The sequence below is a fragment of the Gracilinanus agilis genome, chromosome 1 (assembly GCF_016433145.1).
Source record: "Gracilinanus agilis isolate LMUSP501 chromosome 1, AgileGrace, whole genome shotgun sequence".
Classification (NCBI taxonomy): Eukaryota; Metazoa; Chordata; class Mammalia; order Didelphimorphia; family Didelphidae; genus Gracilinanus; species Gracilinanus agilis.
This window is the reverse complement of record NC_058130.1, coordinates 280,803,755-280,828,276: the sequence shown is the minus strand read 5'-3', so window position 1 is coordinate 280,828,276 and position 24,522 is coordinate 280,803,755. Positions and strand designations below refer to the sequence as shown.

General features: G+C 35.4%; 1 protein-coding gene across 1 annotated transcript in view; it reads right to left on the bottom strand.

Annotated features, from left to right (window-relative positions):
* Positions 1 to 20,381: 20,381 nt before the first annotated feature.
* The window catches only part of PRDM6 (PR/SET domain 6), a 155,404-nt gene continuing 151,263 nt past the window's right edge, over positions 20,382 to 24,522 (bottom strand). The window contains exon 7 of the mRNA XM_044657589.1: positions 20,382 to 20,496. Within this exon, the coding sequence (XP_044513524.1) occupies positions 20,382 to 20,496 (115 nt within the window). The remainder of the gene's footprint in view (positions 20,497 to 24,522) is intronic.

Here is a 24,522-nt window from a genome sequence, read left to right as displayed (position 1 = left end):
CCTCTGATGAATCCATGTTCTGAAAGAAAGTCAACTCAAGGATAACCCTCATGCTAATTTTAAAAAATTTTCCTATCTGTTGAAATGTAGTTGATTCCATTCTTTGTGGTATTATCTGGTGCTGAACATGTCCAATGCCAATCACTGAAGATTCTAGCTATCTACAAGTCTTTGGCCTCTTTCATTTCCTTCTCCTTAACCCTGCTATCCCATATCTTTCTCCCTGTTCTCTTTTTATCTCACCCAGGCACTGAAATCACCAGGTATCAAAATATATGTTGATTTGACATGGAGAATCTTAGCAAATTCTTCATCAAATTTATTACTTCATCTTCAGCAACTGATACTGGTGTGTAAACTACAATTGTCATCATGCTTTTTTTTAAGTAAATACATCATTAAAGCAATATATTATGATCAAATGTCCCCTGAAATAATTTTTTTGTGTGGATGTTAAAACTTGACTCCAGCTATTTTCTTTGCCTTTCCAACAAGTACCTGCAAGTCAATGTTCTATTTAGAAGCAACTTTCTTCTTGTTTTTTCTTCCTTCTAGTTATCCCAAGATTGTCAAGATTGATTCAATTCCTCCACAAATATTTTTACTTATGGATCCCTGGAAAAGGAGCTCATATTTAGAGTATCAACAGTGAAATTAAAGTTTGTTGATGGTCTAAAAACTGTGATTCTTAGCATCCTTTTTTCTCCCTTCCCACCCCTCTGCCACTGATGCTGCAAAAGTGAAAGATGGAACTAAGGATCATTTTCAAATTTTCATTCTTTCATGAACTGATGTGGCCAAAGATTCAATCACTGGGTGACTAGACTACTAGCAAAATGATTTTTTGTAAATAGATAGGCTGGACCTCAGAAAATACATTCAGCCTCTTCCTAGGATTATATCTAAAAGTCTTTCCATGGTAGAACATATTGTGCTCTGACCTCAAAAATGCAGGGTCACCTTAATACATGCTATTTGTCCCTCATTTCAAGGATTGGTGATATCATGGGATGTCTTGACTTGCTAATGAGTTGGATTTAAGTGAAGCACAGTTGTACAGTCATCAGCTTTATTCTCTCTTCCAGAGACATCAAAGTCTAGTGGCAAGACCAAACTCTAAGTGCTCCACAGCACATGCCTCAGCTTCCTTTATGGCTATTTGAACAAATTGGCCTCATTTGCCCATTCTACCAGAAGTCTTATATGCATGTCATAGAGATTCTCCTAATTCATTGACAGATTTGAGCCCTATCAGTTAACTCAACTTGTTTTAGCCACCCTGCCAGTATTGTTTTTCTGGTTGTGGCTACTCCTCTCTCTTTCAGTACTATGAAGACCTGGGTTCCAGGAAGTGGAAATGTATTTGAGTAATAACTAGTTTGGTTATAGCCTTTCAGTAATGAAAGTTTGCCAGGGGCTGCTACCCTGTAACACTAATGCTGTAAAGCTTTGAAATGTTGATAAGAGGGGGGCGAAAAGCAAAACTCTGAACAGTCAATACCTGGTCAAAGAACTAAGAAATAGGGGGAGTGTGACAAGACATTGTATTGGGGGGAAAGCCCTGAAACACTCCACCAAGCCTGGGGCAAAGCATCTAGCTGAGGCCAGTTCTGATTACCCCAAAATCAATTAGGACAGAGGCCTTGGTTGGTGAACTGTGAATTTCCTGATTTGGAAGGAAATCTAGTCCTCATGAAACTACAATCAGAGATGAGGGAATCAGAAAGTGAGTAATAGGGGAGGGAGAGAGGAAAACTAATTATCAAATATTTCAGATAGAAGAAAATTCAAAGACCTCTAAACATAAACAGATAAATCAATAGGAAAAACAGTAACAACAGAGGCAAAGATGGCCTCCAGATCTAGTAAATCATAGATCTGGGTATCTATGAATAAATCCCCCCCAAAATAAATGAAAATGATAAAATATTTGATGAGGCAAAAGATCCTGTGGAATTTGAGGAGAACATATAATGACAATAGTTTTACTGAATGGTTTAAAAGAGAAATGAGAATTATGAGAGCAAAATTCATGGCCTGCACAGCAAAAATAATGGGCAGAATAGAAAAATTTGAATCTGTAATCACAAGTTCCACCAAAAAAATAAAAGAGAAAATAATAAATTAGGAATGCAAATATACAGAAGTGAAGGACAACATAAAGAGAAACAAAAAAAACAAGAAAACTAAAAGAAAATATGCTCCCTATGAAAGTAATTCTTTCTGCTTTTGAAGATAGTATGTGTGAAGGCAACCTTAAGGTCATAAATCTTCCTAAAAAACAGGACAAAACGACAGGCATCATACACACGATGAACACAATAATGAAGGAAATAATAGAACTGCCTATAACTTCTGAACATAGATTATGAAATTCCAATTGAAGGAATTCACAAATCAAACTCCAGGAAAAAAAACAAAAACTGAAACAAAAACAAGGCTTCACACTCCAAGATAATTATTGTAAATTTTAAAATTCAATTCAGAAACAACATATTTTGCAGGCAAACAAGAGGAAAAACCTTTAAAAAAAGAAAAAGATATTTGAATAATGCCAAATTAATCTGAAGACAGAAAATATAAAAAGAATAGAATAATAACCAAATAAACCAACAAAAACCAAAAAGCAAGAGAACTCGAGATGTAGCCCAAGGTGATCTATTCACAAATATGAGCTTTTTCTATGTCTATTAAAATAAACATGTTGATTATTTTCCTCATTTTGAAACAAGGAAAACAATTGACATAATTAAATCAATTTAGAAATCACAACATCCAAAACAACATATTTATTTTAATAGACGTAGCAAAAGCCTTTAACAAAGAATAGATAAGGTGAAGCATAAAATGAGGATATATTTATTATTCAAAGACATTTGCCACTGTAGAGGAGATCTGGGACAGAATCCAGGCCAGGCAGGAATTCACGGTCAATACTGTAGTGCTTCAGAAGCTTCCATTTGAATATATAAAAACTAATTAAATTACTCTTACTCTAAATGTAAGATTCTTGTCCAAGTAAGCAACCATATTGATATTGACATCCGTCCTTACATCTATACATGAAGGCACAGCTTAAAGCTTCTTCTTGGAGATGAAAGTAAAGAATTAGCAGACTGGATTTAATCCTATGTCCAATGACAGAAAGAAGTACCATTTTAGAAAAAATTAGGTTATTTCTTGTTACTCTATTCATTATAAACATAAGCAAAAAGATTACCAGGAAGGGACCTGCCACTTATGTTGCAACACCTGTTACAGAAAATGATGAGGTAGAGAAATTAAAATAAACCATTATATATGTTAAAACTTGATTAGATCAAACTAAATGTAAGCATAGACGAGGATGACAAAACCTATGTTGGAAAACATGGTTCAGAATTAAGGAATTAAAGAGACCAAAGATTTAAAAAGTACTAAAAAGCTTTATACTTCCATATGAAGATGATTTTCTTCAAGAAGACAACTACAAAACACTGGATATGTTGAGTGCCAAAATGAATATCAAAATCAAATAAAATAAGCTATATGTTATATAGTTTATATAGAAAAGTTGTCAATATGGAAATCATTTCCATATCAGATTTATTAAAACAAAGCATATTAGAAAAAAAGATTAAAATGAGGAAACACTGTGAACAATTATAATTCATACTTCACCTATTCAAGCAAGCTTTTGATGCCAAAAAAAATTAGAAATAAACATGAAATTTTACTTTATCCCCCCAAAGTGTAATCCCTGTTATCATTACAAGGCAACCAAAAGAGTACAGAAACTATGTCATCCAGAAAATATTTTGTGTCCTTGCTAACCAGTTTATAACATAATTTCATTTTAAAAATATTATGGAAGGGGCAGCTGGGTAGCACAGTAGATTGAGAGCCAGACCTATAGATGGGAGGTCCTAGGTTCAAATGTGATCTCAGACACTTTCCAGCTGTGACCCTGGGCAAGTCACTTAACTCCCATTGCCTAGCCATTACTGTATACATATATATTGGTTCTAAGGCAGAAGGTAAAGGTTTAAAAATAAAATAAAAATATTATAGAAAAGAATAGTTAAAATTTTCTAAGCAATATAATTTAACAGGTAATGAAGAGGGAAAAACAAATCTGCAAAGCACTTAGCACAAGATCCAGTTAAACTAGATCATCCCAAGAGTATTTATAAATAAAACTGAAAGAAGGCAACAAACTGGTTGGAATAAATCTATCAAAATTTCTATATTCAACAATTTTCATCATCAATGATAGTGGGAATCACAGAATTTGACTGTTGAGATCCCCCTTAATAACATTGCTCTTTCCAATATATCATCCTGTATAGTTTGTACATAGTTGTTTGTACATAGTTGTTTACATACTCCCTTCCCATTAGAATGCGAACTTATTGAAAGCAGGAATTATTTTTTTCTTTTCTTTGTATTCCCAGTTCTCAGCATAATGCTGGCACATAATAGGTATATATAGCAGGCACACAATAAATGCTTGTTGCCTCACTTCCAGAACCATCTCACAACTCATACTAAAAAGGAATCCCTAATAAAATATATCTCACAAGAGCTCGTCAAGATAATCCATCCCACTTTTAGACAACTCCAATTGTTAGAAAGTTTTTACTAACAAGAAGTCTAAATGTTCCTCTCTGCATGTTCTGTTCATTACTCCTGGTTTGACTCTCTGAAGACAAATATAATAAATCTAATACTTCCTCCACATGATTCTCCTTTCAAATATTTGAATACAGTTATCGTGTCTTCCCTCAATCTTAGAGGCTTAGCATGCCCAAGTGCTTCAATTGATTTTCACACATCATGGATTTGAGGCACTTTCCCATCCTGGTTGCCCTCCTTTAGGCACCCTCTAGCTTACTAATATCCTTAAGCCATGTTATCCTAACCAGGCAGTATATTCCAAATGAAGTCTGATGATGTCAGAGTACAGTGAGTCTATCACCAACTTATTCATGAAAGCTATAATTTTTTAAATATAATTCCCATCCACACCAAATCTATCTTTTCCTTGATCTCCTCTGTTATCAGGTTTTCTGTTTCCTAGAATCCTCATTTATTTCCTCTTTCTCTCTAGTGATATATAAAATCAGTATCTCTTTTGTTATAAGAAGGGATACAAACTGAGCGGTCCCTAACTCTAAGGGATCTATCTATTCACCAAAAAACCCTCTATGTCCCTCACAAGAGGGAGCCTTTGAATCTTCTGGCTAACTTTCCAGCTCCCTAGTTCTATCTAGGTGTCCCCCAAAAGCTGACTAAACTACCTATCTAGGACCCTCAGTAGTTAGTTTAATTTAGTTCAAAAGCTGTCTCCAAAACCCTTTAGTATTGCTCTCAAATGGCTAAGCCCACCCCAGGGGGTCTGACCCCTGAGGTAAAAACCTCAAAGCCTATCTGACAGGATTTTTAGATAAAACCCTTCTGGAAAGCACAGCAAGTATGGTCAGATTCTTTTCTAAATACTCCCAGTCAAACAGAGTACCACCAAAGATGATTTAGGGGTTTCTCCTTCTCTACAGCCAGGTTGAGGTAGCTAAATTCTGAAAAGCCACCTTTCCTCCACCCTTCTGGACAGGAAGTGCCCTGCCTCCTCCAGGAAGTCACTGACTCACCCAGTTGTCACTTCCAAACTGTTCCTCCTCTGCCTTCTGCCTGCTAAAATCCTTTCCCTTGAGTTCCTAGTATGTGCCTTAAAGACAGCCTTCTACTTCTATCCTATCTCTATCCTCTTCCCATTACACTAGGTACATATTCCTGTCTGTGGTATAATCCAAGAGGAGATCACTTCTATTTTTCTCCCTTCTTTGACCTTTACCTAAATACTTTCTGTCATGTTTCCATACTCTAGTTCCTGAATTTCTTCACATATAAGCCTTTTTAATATGAAATGTTATCCTTCTACTTTTTAAACCAATTTTGTTGGTTTGTTGTTTAATTAGCTATAACTACCCCCAGCCATAGCCCAGTCATGGATTTTATTCTATTTATTTTATTATTTTATTACTTTCAGTAATCCCTATAAGATCAAACTTGCCACTTTGCATTAGAACTTCATTTTATTTGTTGCTCACACTTAGGGTATTTTTGTATTGGCATTTGAAGTTCTGGGTTTAATTACTTCCTTTTTGAATTTTGTCTCCTTTTGGATTTTTCTCAGCTGCTATTATTCTTCCTTCTTTATGATTACACTATAACAGGGATGCTTGGCCTTTTTGTTTCAGGTACCCCTTTCTCAAAATAATGTTTTTAAATGTATGAAATGAATACATAGGATTACAAAGAAAAACAATTATATTGAAATAAAGATGTATTTAGGTTAGGTTAGGTTAGGTTAAGAATCCTTGCTCTACATAGCATCTATTTTATGAGATATATGTAAGCAATCTCTCCTTCTCACGCCCTTTTTAGTTTAATGTCATTTTGATTGAATTTGCAAGATAACTGGAAAATACATTCTCACAAGCCTTAAGTCCTTCTAAAATTATACAATTGTCTTTTTCCTTCTCTTTCTCCTTTATGTAACATTCTTCTATTCTCTATTATCCTGATAAGGGTCAAGCCACCTTTCTTCCACTTCAGATACCTTTCTTCCCCATTGAAAACTTCTATTACTTTTAGAAATCCTTTATTCTCCCCAATCTAGAGCAGCATTGGCAAATGTTTTCAAGTTCACATGCCCAAACTGCAACTTCAAGCTGCCTGTGAGCCCCCTACCTCTCACCTCCTGTATTACCCCAGAGAGCAGAGAGAGGAAGTGCTTGCTTTGAGTGTCTAGACAGAGAAATAGGGCATGCAAAACATGTCCTTGGGTGCTGAGAAGAGGGGGAATGGAGCAGCTCCCCTTCTTCCTCCCATGCTGGCCCAGCATACACGCCAATACTTTGCCAATGCTGGTCTCGAGTAAAGAGAAAAATCCTTCAGGTAGCAGAAATGCAAACATAGTATCTTCATGATATTTTTAGTCATATCTCTTGACATAACTTGTGAGCATTTATACCTCAACCTTAAGCAGCACCCAATCAAAACTATAGATAACCTCATTCAAATTCCTTTCCTTTGCTCCATAGCTACAGTAAAAACCATAACTACTTCCTCTTTTAGCCTTGTACCAACCTACATTTCATTTCATCAATTTTCCCACACACTATTCTATCAATTTTTTTAATCCTATAATTATCCCATTTACCTTTTCTTGCCTCCTTTTCTTTGTTTTGTCAGCTATATTATCCTTATCTTTCAGGAGTCTATCTCTTCAGCTTTTAATCTTCTTTTATTCTCCTTAAATTGTCCTTGATCCTGATTCTTTCACAAAATAAAACTGGAATAGTATTTGGGCCTAGAGAACATTCCTCAAATTGTCCTCAAAGTCTCAAAATTTTGCCAAATTTTTCCTCCCTAAATTTAATTTCTGATATATTTCATTAATACAAATTCCTCCATTAACTATGTGATTTTTTTTCTTTTTAATAAGCTCAAGAATTTCTCTTTTCTCCTGATCCTTCTAACATAGAAGCTAGGAGTAGAAAAAGTAGAGGAGAATAAAACCTGACAACCCAATATGCATCTGAGATTTGAAGAAAATGATTTCAAAGAATCCAGAAAAAAGACAGGCAGGATCAAAATTTTTACAGTACAAGTTAGGTCATGAGGACATGGATATTCTCAAGAATTAAATGTTGGAGACACTAAAGGAAAGAATTTCACTGAGAAGGAATCATGTGAGCTGTTTGAAGAGACTAATGTAGCTGCACAGCAAACTCACCGGCCAGTTTAGATTTTTTAAATATACAGAAAGTAGACACAAGAACAGGTGAATATGAATATAGAGGTGGCACAATCCTACAAAAGTTGTGTCATAAATGTGACACATAATGAGATGAGATAAGAGAAGCTAAGGATAAAGGAAAAATGGGAGGGGGAATTGGGAATAGTTTTAATTTATGATGAAGAAAAGAAGAGAATCAAAGAGGAGTAGGACCAGTTGAGGTAATGGTGATAATGATAACTGACCATAGTAAGTGAACAAATTCTCTATTTTTTGTTTTGCTCTTGTTTACTCTATAAGGAAAAAAATTACCATTGTGCATGGGAAATAACAGAACAAAAATGACTGAGGAGTTGATACCCAAGATAAATTATTAAAAGGGTACCTAGTTGCTGTTAATGTAATCAGGTCACCTAATAGAGATCAACTCCATACTTGGGCACAGAAGGAACAGTTGGATATAATTGCTGAGTCACTCTTAGATGCCCCATAATATGTGGAGAGTGGCTGGAATATTCTAGAGACAGCTTCTATTAGTTTGTAAGAACTGATTGTTAAGTTTTCATTGGGATCATTGACTACCTTAGAATATGGTAAATATTATACATCAGGCCTTGATTTATAGTTTTGCTGGTTTCTAGACCTGAGAAAATAATGTAGAAAATTTTAATAATGAAGATTAAACTTAAAAGAATATTATACATAAATTTTTTTGGCAGAGGAGAGAGCCAACTCTTAGGTATTTTCCAGCATACCTCTGAAAATGGAAGAAGTATTGTAGGATCTTAGAAAGATAAATGTACAAATTTGCCACCACAGAGAAAAGAATAGAGTCTTCAGAGTATAAGCTAATTGATAGGAATTTTATTCCAGGAGGAATTATAGAATGGATCATTAAAGAGATTGCTTATCAAACAATTAGAAAAGGAAATGGTCATTACAAAGAGCCAGCATGGCTTCATCAGGAACAAATCATTGCCATGACAGATTAACTTTGTTTCTTTTTTCGATGAGGTAACAAATAGGTAGATCAGGGAATATTATAGATATGGTTTATCTATATTTTAGCAAAAGATTTGGTAAAACATCTTATATAATTCTTGTCAAGAAAATAGAGAGAAATGGGGCCTAGATGATAATACATACAATTAGGTGTAATGGTTGGACTTTACAAGTTGTCATGAATGGTTCCATGTCAGTTTGGCAGGAGTTACTATGGGGATCTAAGTTTGGTTCATACAGTTTGATAATTTTGTCAATGACCTGGAAAAGGCATTAGGAATGTTTATCAGATATGCACATGATAACAAGGTTGGAAAGTACAACTAATCAAATTACAGTCAAAACAAAGAAGATCTTAACAGACTAGAGTACTGAGGTGTTTAATAAGATGAAATTGCTAGTCTTACATTTATGCTTAAAAATCAATTTCACAAGGATGGGAGAAGTATGTTTGGATAGTAGTCTCAGATATGGAGAATTTAGTAGACTACAAGGTCAATATGAATCAGCAGTATGATGTAAGATAATGAAAGTCACATTTTGCATCAAAATAGGTTTTTTCAAATAAGGAGTCCCACAGTACTTTCCCAGGAGAGACCTCCTCTGTACTACTGCATAACCAAAATTTTGGCATAACACTGTTTCTTTGGGTGCATCCAAGATGATAGCCTTGAATTCTCTAAGAAATGGTGGAAAGTACTAGGGGTATTTAGCCTAGAGAAGAAGCATCAATCTTAATCTGGGGGAAGGATTAGATATAGCAGCTATTTATAAAGTATTAAGGGCTATTATATGGAAGAGAGTCCAGGAAAAATGGTGGAAATTGCAGAGATACATTTAGAATTGGTGTCAAGGAAAAAACTTACTGATATTTATAGCTGTTCCAAAGTGGAAAGGATTCCTTTGGTAGGTTGTTGTTATTATTGTTGTTTTTACTGTCTTTGTCCCTCCATGCTTAGAATACTGTTTGACCAATAGTAAGCACTTAATAAAATGAATGTTGTCTGGTTAAGTTTTCCCTCATTAGAAGTCTTCAAGAGGCTCGATGACTCCTTGTCAGGTCAGCTAGACTACATGTTCATCAAGTTTCCTTATAATTCTAAAATTCTGATTGTTGGTAACTTAAACACTATTGTTCAAAGAGACTTAGAAAAGATACCAAGTAAGTCCTAAAGATTGTTGTTCAAAGAAGCTTTTTCTTTGGATTGATGCAACAAATGAGCTGAGATTAGTAATCTTGTGAAAGTTAATTAGGAAGGATGTAAATACCTTGGTTTCTCTTCAAAAAACCAACATCATGCAAACTAATCAAATGGCAGAGAAGCTTAATTAAAGCTGCCCAGGATTAAAGCAAGATGGAGGCTCCCCACAACTGAGATGAGGTCTTTATGTCAATATCTCTATGTGCGTGTATTTATATTAGAGGTAAAACTAAAAAGAAGAGAACTCAGCAATCTCCTATGTTCATATACATACATATATATTTATGTATACATAAATGTTAATGATTCTTCTGAAATAAGCATCTTGTTGGGAACTGATTGGGAAAAAAATGCTATTGAAGAATCCTCTCAGTTAAACCATTCTTTCACCTAGAAGTGACTCTCAGAGACCCTCTAGATTCTAATCACTACCTTCCAGGGCCACAGTCCCAGAGCTTCTCCACTTTTAAATGATTTGTGTGTGTGTGTGTGTGTGTGTGTTTCCATAGCAACGTTTGTATCTCATTAATGGGTGATGGATTATACATGTTCTGGGATGGAAGCAGCAGGACCGAATACAATTTTTTGTTTTCAAGGACTCGTTGGGAGAAGGCAGCTCTGTGCTGGGGATGATTGACTAGTCACACTACTTGCAAAACAGCAGGCAGCCTTGCTGGCCAATTACCTGTCTATTTTCTTATGTACATTAGATTTGCACATTCATTCTATTGCAGTTGTTTGGTGCTTATATAAAAAGGTCATATAATTTTAAAACCAACACAAACTGTCATATTTTTCTTATAGGGAAGTGGTTATTGTCTTTGTCTTTGCAAGTATAACAAAGGAAGACTGACATAACAAATCTTAGCTTTCTTATAGAGAACACTGCAACCAGATCAAAATGCAAAGAATACCTGGGGATCTTCAGAGTACCTGGAAAGGACTTTCTTTGTGCTCTTTTCTTATTTCTAAGAGTAAAAAAGAGTTCAAATATTGATTCAGTTTGCACCTAGATAGAGTTGCTTACAAATTCGGGCATTTTTATCCTAATAAAACAAAAAAAATGTGAAAATTAGAGGGAAGGGAGACTATGAATCATGTAACTTTGGGGGAAAATGTGAAAATTGAGGATATTCTATGAAATCTGACTTTTAAAAATGAAAAATCAACAGCAAAATCCATATTCATAAAGTCACAGATCCTTTGAATTATCAAAACATCTAAATATTTCAATGCCTTTTCATTGACCCATTTCTTAAAGTTTTTTCCATTCAGATTTCTAGGTTGGTGCTACCACAAAAGGTCAGTTAATCCTCCATCAATCATAAGATCAATAAAATTTTTGAGTGGGTGGGGGGGGACCTAGAGATAACAAATCCAATGCCCTCATTCTTACATTTGAGGGAACTGAGGCTCAGAGAGAAGTGGCTTGCCCAAATTAAGCTAGATCACAGTAATTAGCAGAACTGAACTTTAAGCCCAGGCCTTCTGAATTCAGATTTAGATCTACACCAGATTGTTATGACTTCAGCACCAAATCTAGAGTCAACCAAGAATATTTATTAAGGGTCTAATTATTTAAAATCTTATGTACTTAGAAAACTAGTTATGTGGGATTGGAAACATAGAACCTGAGTTTGGGCTAAATCATCCTAGAAATATTTTATTAATCAAATATATTTACATTTCTTTGTCATTTCTCTTTAAATGTCCCTGTATTTTTTTTTATTTAAACACAATATAGTTTTTGTAGATTGTATCACAAGAGCACAGCTACATGCATGACTTAGTTGGTCCTTGACATTTTTTTTAAAAAAGATGCAATTTTGTGAAGTAAAAAATGCAAGCAATCTGTTTATTCTTCTAATTACAGCATAATAATTATTCTTATTACAACAGACAACCTTTACAGCAAATTGTACACACAGTATGCACCAGCTTGTGTCAAAAATTTCCAACCTTCCCCCACGAAGCAGAACAGACACCCAACCTTAAGTGATTTTTATTCTATGAGAATTTCATTGAAGATGTATTTTAGAGTCCAATAAAAAAATAAAATTGTAGTAAGCTTAAAACAAGCACCGTATAGTACCTAGTGATGTGGTTTTTAAAAGCTACATGGCAGTTTTCATCCAAACTGTCATTAAGACATAAAAAGAAGTTAAGAATTGGAAATAGGTAATTAGGTCTACTAATAGCCTTCATGTTATAGAATAAGAAGGTTTGGTGATATTAGATTTCAAGCTAATTCTGCTCTCCCAGAAGCAAAATGTTACATTAACATTTGAGGTATTACATTGCCATCCTCCAGATATTAAAAGAACCAGAAGAATGTCTACACTGTAATACTCTCAATATCTGCTGGTTGTGTATTGACAAAGGAAACCATAGATTCACATTATATATATTGTATTATGCTTTTATATGTGTTATTAAACATTTCCCAATTACATTTTGATCTGGTTCTTCTAACACTTAAGACTTTTTTAGGCCCCTTACAGCAGGTAAGCCTTAAATGTACAGTATATTGGGTAAATTTTCTAGGAAGAATTTAGGAAAAGATACAAAGGAACTGTGATTTCAGAGATCATTACTAAGGAATTATTGGAGGCACAGAGTGGTTAAGCAATTTTCCCTTGGTTATACAGTATCTAATAGGAGACTTGAACTCAGGTCTTCCTTATTTCAAGCTCAGCATGTCAATGATTGCTTACACTAATGAGACTATGTCCACTGAAGCAAGTATGAAAGGATCCGAAGAAAGAGTTACCTTTTAGACAATTACATTCATATACCTGGTAGACCAAACTACTTTCCCTTTCATGAAAGACTTGGAGTTTCCCATGAAAGGAATAATTCCCTAGAATGTTCTATTTCATTGCTCACATAGGAAGAAGGGAGTAATTATTTGATATGAGGTTGTTCAAAAGACAGATTTACTGAGTTGGTAACTACTGCATTCTGTGCAGTTTTGATAATTTTGTTGGTAGGATGTATTTGGAACCAATGGGTCTATGTTCAAATCCTGGCTCTACCATTTACTACTCTTTATGTGACTTTGAGGAAGTTACTTTTCTTTCTAGACTTCCTTTTCTTTATATATAAAATTAAGTAACTAGACTTAATTGGCCTCCAAGGTTCCTTTCAGCTCCTATCAACTACTATTTTTGACAAGTTCTTGATAGGTATTACTTTAAATTAGTGTTCTCTTAGGTATGGGGATCCCAAAATATATGCTGAAGTTAGATGTGGAAATAAAAAATTCTTCTTCTGCTGTTATCTATCATTAGTTTGTTGGAATCGGAGGGATTTTTTCAGTAGAACACCAAAGTGACTGGTGTATATAAAGTTTGGGCAAGGAAAGGAGATCCTTGTGTGACCTCTGTTTTGAAATGGGACACTATTAACAAATGAAAAGAAGGACCCTGCATTTTGCTGTCCGGTATTAAAAAGCTTATCCCACACTGAGGCAATATATTCAGACCTCTTGAGAAGTTCTAGAATCCTAGAATCCCAGAGTTAGAAGAGAATTCAGAAGTTATCAGATCCAAGTCCTATCAGAAATTGGGATCCTGATTTAAACCTCTAATAATTTAAGTAGAAAATTAACAATAATATGCTTAAATAATTATGAAATGTAGTTGTCTTCTGATTAAAACAATTTAAAAAATACCATGTTAACTATATTTTCAATAACCCTAGGGCATATTCAAGTAATGGATGTAACCCAAGAATCTGTGAAATCCAGTGATCTTTCTCTCTCACACCCTAATCTAGGAACTTCTATTCGCCTTATAAGCCTATATTTTAATGGGGACAACTACATAATCACTCCATTGATGTCTGAGGTGGGGAAAACTCACTTAGCATTCAGTCAGAGCAGAAGAAAGAAAACAGATTGGGTTTAGCCAGTCAGTATGTGTTTTCAATTGTCAATACTTTTCAAGTCTAGTTTTTGTACTGGCTATACTCCAATAAAATCTGTTGTCATCTACTAAACCATTTGAACTGAACCCAGCATTTTGACAGGTTTTTCCTTTTTAGTAGGGAATCATAGTTGCTACTTTGTTTTTTGTTTTGTTTTGTTTTGTTTGGGTTAAATACATTAGAGCCTTAACTAGAACATTTTGAATACAGGGCAAGTTACAAAAGCCCTACCTGGAGCAAGTGGCTCATAATATAGCAAAGTCAGAACAGATGGTGGGAGGATGGTTCAGGGCTCCAAGAAGTAAAGAAACATGTGCCATCTGGTAGCTTCTGATTCTAAGTAATTATTCTCAATAACCAAATGCTAAATCCATTTCCTCTCTACACTACTGAAGGACTACAAATACTTTCAACATCCTTTAAGTTTTGGCAAAGTCCTGGTTGTCCAATACTCATTATGTTTTCGAAATGCATGGTCGCAGATGCCAGATGTATCACAATATGAAGTCTGAGATTGTTTTCAGGCAGCATGAATCTAAGATTTAAAATTTATCAACTATGGTGACATTCATTTTAAGAGTAATTTCCTTTCATAAGCTTACTTCATAAACAAATTGCACCTGTGCCTGGTAATTAAAAAACAAACAAAACAAATAACAAAACACACTGTTTGCAACTAGAAATTGTATTTATAACTTTGAGAAAAGTGAATTTTCTTCTTTTTTTAACTGATTACTGAGAAAGGCATTTGGGGAGAAAACGAAAGAGGTTGCCAAATGCTAAAATGTGCCTCTTAAGGTAACAGCAGACACCAACTTTCAATTTTCTTTGCATCATCTTTCCCTTACTTAAAGTGCAGACCCAAAGACCAATATAGCATATTTGTGAGCACTGGGGTCCGGTTGAAAGAAATGTGCCTATGTTTCCTCATAAGGAATCTCTAGTGTTTCTCCACCAATTTCCAATGTCGAGCCTGTTTCTTTGTTCTTCTATTCTTTATAATGTTCTAATGAAACAGCAGAAATCTATTATTTAAGAAGATAAAGACAGACGTTTGGTGTTAAGTTAAGCAAATCTGTAGCATTACAGACAAATTATTTAGGGTAGCTCTCCATAGATGTTCTAAAAGGACAGAAACCAACTTGTCTTCTCTTTGTGGACTAGAGCCTCACAGTTGACTTGAAGTCTGAGAGGATATAATCTTGGGTGGCCAACAAAGCTGTCTTTTTCTTTTTTCTTTTTTTTAATCAGATAAATGCTGGTGATGGACAAATCTCAAAAGATTCAAACTTGGGTGGATAAATATCCCAGCATTCACTCATTTCTTCTAGTTTCTCCAAACCTATTAACTTAATGTGGAAAATCCCAAAGCTTTCTGGAGCCTTCTGTTATCACCTAGAGCAGGTCTGTTTTTTTCCTTATCTTTTAGCATGTCACATCAGGAAGAAGAGAAGCCTGTGAAAAGTCAAATTAAATCCAAACCAAGGAAGGAACGCCAAAACCTTTTTTTCCCTCCTGAAATTTTTCCTTTAGATCCAGTGGTTGCTCATTAATTTTTCTGGCCTGTATTTTTCTAACAGACATTCTATATCCTCAAATGTCCCTATCATAGTGCTGTATTCCTTATATAAGGATAACTGGTTCTTCCTTAAAAAAAGACTATACATAGCTTAAAGAGAAATGGAGAGCTGATCATTTTTCAGAGGATTTGTGAGAGAATTTTCTGATTCTTTGTTTATAGAGCTATTGCCTAGCAGTACAAATGCCCTTTCCCCTGCCTCTCAGTTTTTTAGGTTAGAAATCCCAGGACCAAAGTACCAGTAATCAGCTTTTAATGACAAGTCAGCATATGCACACATTTTGTGAGTTTCAAAGAACTAAATCCTTCCCTCCTTCAGGGTACATAAGGAATTATTACAGTAGCAGTTAAAAAATCAAAACCACAATTTCCATTTATCTATTGTACTATCACAGAAATGAGGGCCTCAGAAAGGCCCCAGACACAATCAGAGACAATCCCACTCTGGGTAGCCAACTCTGATAGAAATAGATAAACAACACCACAAACTGACAAAGTATTCTGCTATTACCACAAAAAGTTACTCACAAAGCAAGTCAAAGCTCTCCAAGTACTTATCCTCTTCTCTCCTCTCTCCTCTCTTCACCTAGTGGCTAACTGACTTTTAGGCATCATTTCCAAGATTCAGTCAACAAAGAGGAGTTGAAGCCAACCTGGTTATGCACTACCATAATTTATTTTTAAAAGGATATTTTCTCATCAAAAGAGAAGAGATTTTTCTTTCCTCTGTCCTCCACATGTAACAATATTTCTGACCTCTTGAACCCTAAAGGACTGAAAACCTATGTAAATAGTCACTTGCCTAGAATGAAAATAGTAATTTTCCTGACATATTAGCTCATGTAAATAATTTCATTTCTTTTGGGAATTACCTAGCATAGTACCTTGTAAGAATTTCAAAAATACTGATTACTAAACAAATAAAATGAAGGAAAATTAGTCGGATGATACAGTCTTAGATTTCTTTAAAAGAATGAGTTGGAAAGAGATGGATTGTGTCAGAGTGGAGGAATATATTAGTTTCTAAGTACCTGGAAGGAAGAAACCTGAATATAAGCATCCTCTTGTCCTCCATATTGCTAACACCATGGTGTTAAGTATTTGTTAAATTGAATTATGCCAATTAAATAAAACAATACCTGCATAACAAGTTATCTTCCCACTAAAGAAAAAATTTACAGACAGTACAAGCCCTAAAATTAATATTTAATAGGAGATTGGTCACATAGACTTGTAATCTCTGCTTCTCAGAACTGGCAGATTGCTTGAGTTTGGGAGTTCTCAATTGCAGTAAAGCTAAAGCCAATCAGGTGACTGCACTAAGTTCAGCACCTATTTGGTGTCAATCAGGCTACTTAGAAAGTTGCAAACTGGCCCAGGTCAGAAATAGAACAGTTCAAATTTCCATACTGTTTAGTCATGGGGATAGGGTCCATGAATGGTTCTTACACTTCCAGCCTTGTAGAAATAGGAGAGCCCAGTTTCAAACTAATAATAGTAATATATAAAATAAATGCTTGGAAAATATTCTTAAATACTGAAGGAGGACATGCTCAATAAAAATGGCCCTTTTATAATGTGAATACTCAGAGTTCCTTTCCTGCCATAATGCAGTGGTAGCAACATTCTCTTTGCCTTGCAATAATTTTCAGAGGATTTTTGTCTAGGTAGTAAGTGAGGAAAACAGAACATATACTAAGTGGCGTGTCATGTGCTGATATCTTTTATTTAAGTATAGATTAATGGTAAGGATGAATTTATAAAAGCTTACTGCAGAGAGGCATGAGATAGAGCAATATGGCAACATGGCTTTCCATATCAACTATCTTCTTGATTTAACATTGGTAATTAGCCACTGGGAGATCCTCCAGAACAATAATAACCAAAAAGTGTCACTAGTGGAAGCTAGTAATTGTCACCAACATTTTCTCCCTACATTTTCTAGACTTTCAATTTTAAGTAGCACAATATAGAAATGAAACCATTATCTTGATATTTAAATTTTTAAATTAGCCTTAAGTATCTGGGCACCATTTATTAAATGCATATTTGTTGCATATAACATGCAAGTGTTAGGCCCTGTATATTTCAAAAGAATTATTTTAAGCCTGAATTATCTCAGTAATTGTCATAATTCTCCATCTCATTGTGTCTGAATTAGACTTGGCATTGTTATAGACTTCTGTGATTTTCTTGGCAATATTAAAACTGCCAAGTGTCTTGATATGTCTGAAAAAATATGTTTTTCTATTTCCTATTTGTTCAGACAGAAAATATTTGCTTGCCAAATTTGAAGGCAAATAAATGCTCAAATTTTTAATTTTGAGTTAAAAAGGGAAAAAATAGAAAAGTGGGGTCAGGATGTTAGAAAAGTTGGATGGAAATGGTTACAAGTATTCCATGCACATTCAGCATCAGCTAGCATAGATTTCTGGGTTATAAGGTAAATTTTAATTAAAACATTTTATTTTCTTTCCAGGACTTATGAAACAAGAGGAAAAAAACTAATATTCTCTCTCTCTCTCTCTCTCTCTCTCTCTCTCTCTCTCTCTCTCTCTCTCTCTCTCTCTTTTTCCCAACCCCCCCCCAAATTCTTTGCATTCAGACACCAGGATTCATATCAAAGAAACCTTGTTGAGCTGATTTGAGTGGCTAAACCAAACTCAAAAATCTGAGTAACATTCATTTTAGGTCCTTCAACTCTAATGATCCTATTCAAAAAGTATATCTAAGTGAGCCATCTTCAAATTATGAAATTCTTGCTTATTACATTTGCTTACATGCATTGAATTAACCTCTGGGCATTTCCTCTACTATTCTTTCCACTGTAGGGCCAAATATATAAATTAAATAAGATCCCTAACACCTCAGGTAGGCAAATCTATGGTTTAACTTTCCCCCCCTAATTACCTAAGATGTTAATGCCTAGAATCTTTTTTTAAAAATCAAGAAAAAAGGACAGCAAGACAATAAGTATTGGGGTGGGGATTTTAATACATGATTTAAGATTGAAAATTAGATGTCTGAATAGACAACCTTTTCTGTGGCAGAAAAAACTGTAGTAATATTTTCCTAAGTACTCAGAACTTAATAGAAGTCAAGCCATAGCCCTGTTATTCTACTTTAGATATGTAAATGGAGGTGGGAATAGAGAGGTTAGAAATGGGGAAGTAAAATTAGAAAAAGACTTGATTTCCTGAGGAAAGGAAAGCATTAATTCAGGGTAAGCATGTCATTCTCTGTCCTTTTAAAAATCAATTGAACACAGTACATTATGTTTCTATATGGTGATGAAAACAGAGCAAGTAGTCTGTATTAGTCTTAGGAATGCCAGATGTTCCAACTGTGTGTATAACTTAGAAATGCTACAAGTAAGAGGTTTCTTTGGTCAAGAGAATCCTTGGAGAACAATTCAGATTGAGGAACTGGTACCAAACTTGGGGTTTAAGCAAAGGTACAATATCTGGATGAGTCCTTGCTTCTTGGGGTCTCAGAAGACAGTGGCATAAAGCCTCTACTGAGCTATCAGAGAATTCTAGGTCAAGCTCTATACCATGTAGTTATTTGTACCCACAGGTCTGTTATAGGGAGAAATTAAGCTTCTCTTCCTAGGATATGTGACTTCTTTACTCTCAAACAAAAAAATTGTAAAGTTTTGCCCTTAGAGTTTTATCCTTCTAATCTATCAGTCTTTAAGGAAAAGAATTAGTCGAGGGCCTGAGGATTTGGGCAGATAATTCCCATTAATAAAATGAGCTCTGCAGCTCTATGTTGTTCTGATTTCTATGGTTTAACACAGCACTCTTACTGACCTATTCTCTCAATGTCTCTTCTATAAGTAGGGGCTAAACACAAGCTCCAAAACTCAGCCAATAAATGAGAAAGCAATCTAAGGCCCCCACAGACTTTGAGGGAAGATAGGATCAGAAGATATAACAAAAGCTTTGAAGATTGAACCTTGGATCATCTGGGCCTGTGCAACAATTTTTAAAAAATGCTTGAAACCTAATATTGGACATTGGGCTTCACATTGACAAATTTTATTTTAAGTGTTTTATAAGCTAAAATGTTACTGAAAAACAGTTTTCTTTACTAGCTGATTTGGAACAATAATACTGTTTTATGATGCTCTGAAGTTTTAAAATGTCCTCCTTATCAACAATATACTGACAGAACAAAAATAATTCCTTTGTCCCTTCCCCCCACTCTCCCATTCTTCAATTTTACATCTTTTTCTTCCTTTTTCTGGGTGGGCTCTTCTGCATCAAGACCAAGCTGTTGAGTGAACGGAGCCATGTAAAAAAGTATAGAAGAGCAAGCATGGAAACTATGGAAATCAAACGTCCTTCAGCCTGAAGTTAAAACTGCTTAGTAAAGGTTCTTGCTTCTGTTTCCAGAGGCCCCCTTCAGGTGTTATCACAGCCAGTCCCAAGCCAAACCAAAATGAGCCAGCAGAAAGAAGGACTTTGCATCTGGGTCCATTGAGTCATGACACTAAAAAAAGTATAGTGAGAAATAAATCCATTGTGCATTCTCGGTCATAAGAGTGGACAGAAGAACCCATAAGATTCCTCACTTTGGTTCTAAATAACAATTCTTTTAAGAGCTTTTAGAAATAAAGCAAATACATGGTGGGACTAGGAATGTTAGCTGTCCCAGGTTACTTGTCCACTGAAATAAGTCTCATTCCTAGTCATAAATAAATAATTTCTTTCCTGGTCTCACTTCCATGCCAGGATCAATATCTCTTAACATCTTACTTATTTTATTACTGCTTTTGGTTTTCTGGGTCTGATTGAAAGTTTCTCAGAGGAAATCTTTGGTTTTGCTTAAGTGTCCGTGACATTTAATCATGACTTTCCTTGCAGTTTAATTCCAACCAGTCAATCAGTTAATCCACTTCAATTGATTCTGGGCTCTCTGTTATTGGCTTGCACTCATTGGGCATCCGTTGGTGTCGACTCAGCTGGGTGGCCTGCGTGAAGCTCCTCTCACACCTCTCGCACCTGGTGGAGGCAAGAGAGAAAATTGAGACCAGGGAGCTGCTCCTGGGGGGTGATGGGCTTTGTCTCATCCTGCCTAATCAGAACAGACACTCCAAAGTGGCTTCAGATTTTACCGGCTCAAAAGGTTTAATTGGTGGCTCCTTCCAAGGCCTTGATGCCTATGATGGGACAAGGCCTGTCTGATTCAGAACAGAGGGATCTGTCAATAGGCAGGGGGAAGGTGATTTCTCCAGAGAGGCCTGTCCTGCTGTAGTTCTGATCACTGTCAGTTCAAATAGATAAAGAACAAAAAGAGATTTTTAGGAGTGAGCCATCAAAGAAGCAGCTTGTCTGCAGTTTTCTGCTCTGTAACCCCAAGAAGAAATTGATGACAAATAGAATTTCACCTTCTGCTAATTTAAAATCAGGATTTCAAGTTCTGTAAGTACAGGAGTCCTGGGGCAATCATCTTCTGGTTTAGGAACCAGAGGAAACACTACATTTGTTTGCAAGTGCTGTGGGTGGTTCATTGCTTTTGGTACAAGTTGCTCCCATTAATACAGCCCAACTTTACTTTGGTCAAAAATATAGCATTTATATATTGTAAGGCTTTTTAAAAAAGCCAAAATATGTGGGCACCATCGGTAAGTTCATCTGCCCCAAGAATGCAGGTAAAAACTGAAGCTTCTCTTCTTCACAATATCTCCAATACCTAATTGAAGTAAGAATGTCATCTAAGAAAACTGGTGGCATCCCATGGCAATGAACTACTACAGATGTCTCCTAGTCTTTGTTCTATGTTCACTCACTTAAAAAATATGTTTGCTTCCAAACTCTGATGCCTACCAGTGGGTATAATTTTTTTACATATAAAGGAGGGACATTATAGACAGTCAGCTATCACGTAATCCACAGTGGTGCACAGTGCCCATGGGCATAGCCAATTATAAAAAATGGCTATCTTCCATGTTTTGCCACAGTCCTTCATACTCATAATTTCCCTTCCCCAGATCTTCAGAGACAAAGAAACTACAGGGAATTTACACTATCCTTGTTCATGAAGTTACTCCGGTTTTCTGGTACCATGTAGTATTTGCACTTCAAGTGAATATCTCAACAATAGAGTCACCATCATGAGTTTAGACATTCTTTATCCACCACCAGGGACTGAGGCAAACAACAATCTGTTACCTAAAGGTCATCTTGCTTTCTACTGTTCTCTAAATTACAAGTGTCCTGCCACCAAAATAGCTATTTGTGAGATTTAAACCAAATATTTGCACATAATTCTGAAAATTTTCCAGAGATTTTAATGAAGAATTGTTTTAGGGAGTTAGAATTCTTATATTATGCATTCATTCATCAGGGTCCCTGCACCTGCTGAGCATGTCAAGTGTGCATAAGTTGTGTTTCTTTGATTGTCTTTCAGGGCTTATTTTTAGCAGCCTGCTTCACTGTTAAAAACTGCACTGTGATCTTGACAAATGTAGAATGTCAGCTTTAATGTATCAGACCTATCAGCTCAATGAAAATAACTCAGAAGTATTGATCACTTAATGATTTTTGGTGTATTCATTAACGTCTCTGTGCAGATCATCTTCCCTCCAGAGCTTCTGAAGTGCTGATGACACATTAGTGTATTGCTGATTGTTTATTAGAAAACTGATTAGTTACTGGATTAGTGTGTCAAAATATACTACCTTTCATTGCTTGACAAACTTTCAAATTATTATATTCCTTTTTATCATGAAGGCACTTGAATCAATTTCAGTGAAAGTATTAGCTTGGACAATTATGAAGCATACCACTACACCTAACCTGAGATTTTGGTTTTCCAATACTGTGAGCTTGAATATAGAGTGTTTATGGAGCAAGGGGTTCAGGATAACATGTATGGCAGAAAAATGGGTGAGTTGGTACTTACGTACTCTTTAATCTACTTGGAATAGGAAGAAAAGTACTCATACAAGTGTTGATTAGGCTAGGATCACAGAGACCATCTAGTCCAGTGGTTCTAAATTTCATGAACCCATTTTGCAGCCTTATGGAGCCTTTGGGCCTTTCTCAGAATAATGTTTTTAAGTGTATAAAGTGAAATACAAAGGATAATAAAGGAAGCCAATTCATATCGAAATAAAGATGTAATTTTTTCTCAATCAAGTTTACAGACCACCCCGTAGGGGGCTGGTAAATGTTGGTATGCTGGTAAATATTTAACAACTGGTAGTCCAGATGGGAAACCCTCTGCATATATGCATATACACTTTTAAGTTTAATTTGTATTGTAATATTTTATATATTTCGTATACTATTTTCTTTAGGCTAGACAATACATATTATTGTCTACAATATTATTTACAATACAATATATCAAGTCCTGACTTGTAGTACTTGTGGATTTCTGAGGTATAAATAATTACCCTGAAAATATAACAAAACAGCTCACAAGTTGGTAGGCTGGTTTCAGCACACTTTTAGATTCAATTTAAGATCTCCAGAGCTATACTAACCTCTTCATTTTGCAGATGAGGAAACTTAGGATAAGTCCCTTTAGATTTTCTTCAAGTGTGTCACCTACTTCTACTCTGGGGCCATGATGATTAGTGAAAGTTAACTACATTCAGTCAGACTCAATTCACCAATAGCACTTCACTGCCATCTTCCTGTCATACTGTTCTGATAGCACCCAAACCTCCAGCTTCCATGCTGGGGAAAGCTTACTACATCTAGCCAGCTCCAGCTACCTGACTAAGCTCCACTGCCATCTTCTTTCTGTTCTTCCTTGCACTTATTCCCCAATCTTTCTCTTCCTCTTGCTATGGGAATAAATATGCACTGATGATTGCTTTGGAAAAAGTTGAGTCAATACTATGAACTCCACTCACTATGCTTATTATTTCACCCTTTCTCAACTACCAAACACTTATCTTATCATTTCCCCTTTTAGAACAAAACTACTTTAATGGCAGATATTGTCTTTTTAAATTTGTATTACCAGTATTTACCATAATGTTTGTCAATAGTAAGTGTTTAATAACAATTTCCTTCTTCCCTCTTTTCTTCTCTCCCTCCCACCTTCCCTCCTGTATTCCTTCCTTCCTCTATTTCTACCTTTTAAAATTCCTTTGTATGTGCTAAGAAAATGTAGGTGATAGTTCTCAAGATATGTCATAACTTTTTTTACAGAGAAACCATTCCTTTAAAAAAACATCCAGTGTAATGCACATATATGCTCCCTTAGATAGTGAGCATACATAAAGGAAGTGAGTAGAACAATTTGCTGATTTAATTTCAGATTCATCCTCTTGGGGGTGGGTAGAGTACTAACAAAATCAGGTGATTTAATAAATATTTTACATCACAAATCTGCCCAGTAACAGGTTGGACAAAGGAAGCTGTGGTCTTTTTGTATGAGAGAGAGTGCTCAGGTTAGATGTTATCAGGAATATGCAGGTAAATGTTTGACAACTGGCTCTGGGAGGGGGAGGGAATGTACCTATGACATACTTTAAGTTTAATCTCTTAGCATTTTCTCCCTCATTTCCATAAATCTAGATCAGGGGACAACAAATTACCCAAATTCCATTATTGTTTTTTGTAAAACTTGCAAGCTTATTAACAAAACAATAAATCAAACCCCCATTTATAATGTTCACTAGTTTCCAAGGTAAAAATTTCACCCCTGTGTGTTCATGAGTTGGTGGAATTTCTTATATCATCATCATTTCATGAATTCAGAAATAAAGATACAATGAAAATGAATTTCTTAAAGGTTAAAACACAAGCCTGAAGTGGCAAACTAGTCCTACTCAATTTCAAGCCCAGGTAGATCTATCCTTGTATTTCATACCAGTGAGATGGGATGAAGAGGAAAAGAAGATGAAGTTAATGGGAAAGTTGTTGGAGGAAATGACATGTTCTTGGATTTTAACTTGTGCGTTCCACAGACAAGAATAATATATAAGTGATATATTCAGTATTCTGAATTGGTCTGCAAATGGCAGAGTTTTTGACAGTATAGAATACGAAACCAGAAAATCCTAAAAA